Here is a 4,599-nt window from a genome sequence, read left to right on the forward strand (position 1 = left end):
GGGAGGGGAGGGGGGAGGGATCTCTCCGAACAACCAGAGGAGGGGCCAAGCTGTGAAGGGTGAGGAACTGTGTGCATGAAGCCTTCCTTTTCAAATGCTTGCAGATCAAATGTGGTCCAGTTTATGGGCCAGGATCACTTACCCTCAGTTGGCACACTCCCTGTTTAGCCACCCGGCTGAGCAGCAGTGAGAGCGAAGGCTTGGGTTTGCTGAATGTGTGGACACGTCTGTGGTTTGCACAGCGGGGGATTTACTCCTTCCCTCTTAATCAGCACCGTCTGGCAATGGAGTAAAACTCAATTAATTTAGAAGGATTTATCAGGATAGCAACCAGTGTAATATTTGTAATATTCACAGTAATATTTGCTGCCGATTATTTTGTGGAAAACATTACTTAAGGAAGGTACTTCTTTATAATTTGTTGAATGTCCATTTTCAAAGACTTGGGACTCCACTTCAGTTTTCTTTTTATTTTCTTACACGCATGACTGACCCTGTGCTGCTATTCTGGGATTTTAGATTGTAAACCAAAAACAACGGATAAAAAGTTAGAGTGCCTTGATTCTAACAGTATTTAAAAATAATATACAAGGGCCGGGGATTTAGCTCAGCGGTTCGGTGGCCTGTCTTGCAAGCGCAAGGACCCGAGTTCAATCCCTGGTACCCCCAATAAATAAATGAATGAATGAATGAATGAAGGAATGAAGGAATGCTTCTTCCCTATTCCAGGTATTTTTCCAGAAGCTTGTTGCTGACATGCTGTTGATCCAAGCGTACTCTGTCAACATGTTTCCTTCTTCATTACAAAAGAGAGAGACGTTTTGGGCAGAACAAGCAACAGAAGTTAAGGCGCTAGAAGTCCGGGCAGAGCAGTGTGGCACAAGGCTGCAGAGTTTGCTGCAGGTATGTGGCTCGTGTGACCGTTCTAGGTACCTGAGAATTCCTGACACCTCCGCGTGTCAAAAGCAAGCGGCATTTGTTAAATCGGAGCTGAGCAGGGCCGTGACAAGGAGGAATGTGGAGCCTAGGTCTTGTGCTTCCTGCTGCCCCCAGAATGGGAACTTAGCTGGGATTTCTCATGGGCAAATCTGGGTGACCCAGCATCTCTCCCCCTTTTAGTTTCATGTAAGCATTAACAGGACTGAAAGCATGTGGAGGCCGTGAGTGAGATCACTTGGCTAAAGCAGTTATTGGTCCAGAAACTGGACTCTAGTCCCAGGTATGCCATTGCTATGTGGATTCATGATGTTCTTGTCACGGTTCATAGAAAAATTAAGCGTGTGTAAAGTTCTTTTTCAGTTTTAAGGTTTCCACCGTTAACTTATTAAGCTTTCATGGTGAATGTTAGCACATAAAGCAAATTAAAAAAAAAAGAATGAAGTATTCTACTTGGCAGTGTTAGAAGGACTTATTTTATGCTAGCATCACTTATTTTCTAGTTAGGGTGCCAAATTGATATTTGTGGTAATGTTTAATGGTACTGAAAAAAAAAAAAAAAAAAAAAACTTCACAGGTCCTATAAAAGCCAGGCGACCTACTACTTGAGTAGATCCCGGAATTAGTGAAGTTGTTTTTCCAAGGACAGTCTCCAGTGTCGATAATTCAGCTGGGTAGGTTCTGGGACCCCACCAGGTGGGCTTCTATGGAAATGGGGGGTTAGGACAAAGCAGAACGAAGGGTCAGGCAGTCGCACTCCGCTGCCCTCAGAGCACTGACACTTCAGGTACAGCGTCGGACAGGTAGGCTCGGGACTGCAGAGGAGAGGGCACAGCCTGATGGGCGTTAAAAGTCACCTCTGCCTTTCCGTATAAGAGAAGGGCTGCCCTGTGGCTGTCCCGTGGCTGTGCCGTGGCTGTGCCGTGGCTGTGCCGTGGCTGTGAGGTCTCTACAAGATGCTGAGAATCACTTTAACTCTACTGCCTAACTCCCTGCGGCATTTACCCAGTTTGACCTTGCAGGCATGAAACACGAAGGATCACTGCATGTTTTTTCAGCCCTCACCCTCAAAAGCAAGGGACCCGTTCTCCATGGACACTGAGCTCTTACTAGAATGAGGGCTAATTGCTCAGGTCCAACTGAAAACTGTGCTTTAATTTTGTGTGACCTCGGTGTTTGGTTTTTGCTTTGATGGTTCGCTGTGCTTGCCTGAAATTTATCTGAAAAAGGACTCGTGTTGTGCTGTTGTTGATTCCCTAGAAATGGGAAGAATTTGATGAAAACTATGCATCTCTTGAAAAGGACCTGGAGATTCTTGTGTCTACATTTCCTTCTGTGAGTTTGGTGGAAGAAACAGAGGAAAGAGTAGCGGAAAGGATTTCGTTGTTCCAGGTATTTTGCTTCCTGATCAGAACCAGCAAAGGCCTGGCCCACAGCACCTTGCATGTTGTTTTGACTGAGTTGATTGATTTCGAAGCTGAAAGATTTAAATTGGAATGAAGTCCTGCAGGTAGCAGAGGGAAGGGTAGAAAAAAGATGTCTCATTCACGTTGAAACCCTCCCAAAAGTGTGACGCTAGAGGGGAGCGTGGAGGATCAGGAATGATCAAAGTATGTTATTTGCATGTGTGAATCTGCCAAAATGAAACCAGTTCTTCTGTGTAACTGATTTTTTTTTTTTTTCCTTTTTTCGGTACCGGGGACCAAACTCGGGACCTTGTGTTTGCGAGGCAGGCAGGCACCACTGAGCTACACCCCTGGCCTTGTGTAACCAATTTTTAAAAAGCAAAGAAAACAAGTCAAATGTTTATCACATTTCTCCCTGGCAGACACACTCAGGGAGATTACAGATTTGCATAACCCGGAGTCTGGCTTCGCTGGAAGACCTTGGTTTGGCTCTGGCCCCTTTACTTATCGCTTTTATGACCCTCCTGTCTCCAAGACTCAGCTTCTTATCCCTGGCGTGCGGATAAGCAAGCCAGTTCCACCTTTCTGTGGAGGTGGACTTCGGTGCACCATTAATATGGCCACAGCTGCAAGCGGAAAGAACTTCATAAACCACTGGCCTCTTCCTGCTTTACTGACGTCCCGAGTGGACGTAGGTATGGAACAGACAGTGTTACCTGCCCCCAACATCGTAAAAGATTCTCAACCTTTAAACTCTTCTGTGTCACTTTTAATCTTGTTAATATCCGAGTTTTTGTGTCTCCAGTGTCAGTGCCATAGAAATCAGACCTAGTGTGGCTTTCGAGTGGCATTAAGAACATGACCAAGGTAAAAACAAATTTTGAATCTTCTCAAGAGAAACCTGAAAGTAGTTAGTTTTTATTTTAGAATACCGTAGACACAGTAAAAATCTGGGTTATAGGCTAGAGGTAGTTATCCTTTATTTTGCTTTGTTTTTTAAATCTTGAGATAGGGTCCCACTCAGTTGTGCGGTAGGTAGCCTTGAACTTGTCATCTTCCTACCCCCACCTCCCAAGTAGCTGTGATTATAGTCACAAGTGCCAAGCCTGGCCCCAACTAGTGATTTTAAAACTTCAGAACGGGTTCATCGCCTGAACAGAATGCATGGAAAAATGAAAGGCAGAACTATAAGGCAGGACCCTGGTCCTGCTTGGGACATGTCAGCCCCCGGAAGGAGCGCTCACCAGAGGCTGGAACTCTGCCTCGTGCTTTCTCAGTGCCCCAGAGGCCTACCATAGGTAGATCCGAGCATCCTGGGTGGGAGGGGATGTTGGTCTGTGGATACACAATGCAGTTGAAAACAGTACTTTAAGCCACATTGGATTAAAAAACAATCTAATATTAGCCAACCTGATACGAACCTATTTCCCTCACATCCCATAAAATAGGGTAGGGCTCTGTTAAATTTGAATCTTTTTAAAAAGAATGATTTTTCTAAGACTTAAAAAAATTTGCCATATTAAATTAGGAGGCATCCTACAGAGCCTTCGTCTGGAGGCCGTTCTGTGGAGAGGTTGGTGCCTTTGAGTGGCACGGTTGCCCTCAGCGGTGGACACCCGTGGCTCAGCTGTGCGCCGGAGCTGCTGGCCACCGGTCAGGGCCGAACTGGCAGCCTCTCCCTGTTTGTGAAAGGAAGGAATTAAGTCGTTTCACGGCTGTCCTATAGATGAAGTGGCTTAGAAAGCCTTAGTCTAAATGTAAGGCTGAGGGGCTGGCGATGGATGTAGCTCAGTGGTTCCGGCGACTGCTTCACAAGCGCAAGGACCCGAGTTCGATCCCCAGTACCAGAAAATAAATAAATAAAAATAAATGTAAAGCTGAGAACTTTTCTTTTTTAAATTGATCTTAAACATTCCCCCCGCCCCGCCAGCTTTTGGTATATTTGGGCAAGGGAGAAGAGAACAAATAAGACTGGTTAAAGGGACCTGGGTTGTAAAAGTTTTAAGTTCTTTGGAAAACAGCAAAAGTTCTATTTTGTTAGTACTTTATTCTTAAAGATGAAACAGCAGTCAGGATAAGTAGCATTAGCCACACCCAGCTGTGGAATTGCTCTCAGAGGTCTCTTCAGGGGGTCATGTGTTTTCAATTTTGAAGAATTTTATTCCCTTCATAAAGTGGGTTTAATACTATGCTATGTGTTTTTTAATTTGTTTTTGTGTGTGTGTGGTTTTTTTTTTTTTTTTTTTTTTTTTTTTTT

At 44.7% G+C, this 4,599-nt stretch overlaps 1 protein-coding gene across 6 annotated transcripts in view; it reads left to right on the forward strand.

The window, feature by feature from the left end:
- Positions 1 to 4,599, forward strand: part of Syne2 (spectrin repeat containing nuclear envelope protein 2) — a 310,603-nt gene that overhangs the window by 222,051 nt on the left and 83,953 nt on the right. For all 6 annotated transcript variants that reach the window (XM_010602996.3, XM_010602997.2, XM_010602995.1 and 3 more), the window contains 2 exons: positions 730 to 903; positions 2,197 to 2,328. In XM_010602996.3, coding sequence (XP_010601298.1) covers positions 730 to 903; positions 2,197 to 2,328 — 306 coding nt within the window. The remainder of the gene's footprint in view (positions 1 to 729; positions 904 to 2,196; positions 2,329 to 4,599) is intronic.

Source organism: Fukomys damarensis, unplaced genomic scaffold (assembly GCF_012274545.1).
Source record: "Fukomys damarensis isolate Sample0158 unplaced genomic scaffold, DMR_v1.0_HiC HiC_scaffold_21, whole genome shotgun sequence".
Lineage (NCBI taxonomy): Eukaryota > Metazoa > Chordata > Mammalia > Rodentia > Bathyergidae > Fukomys > Fukomys damarensis.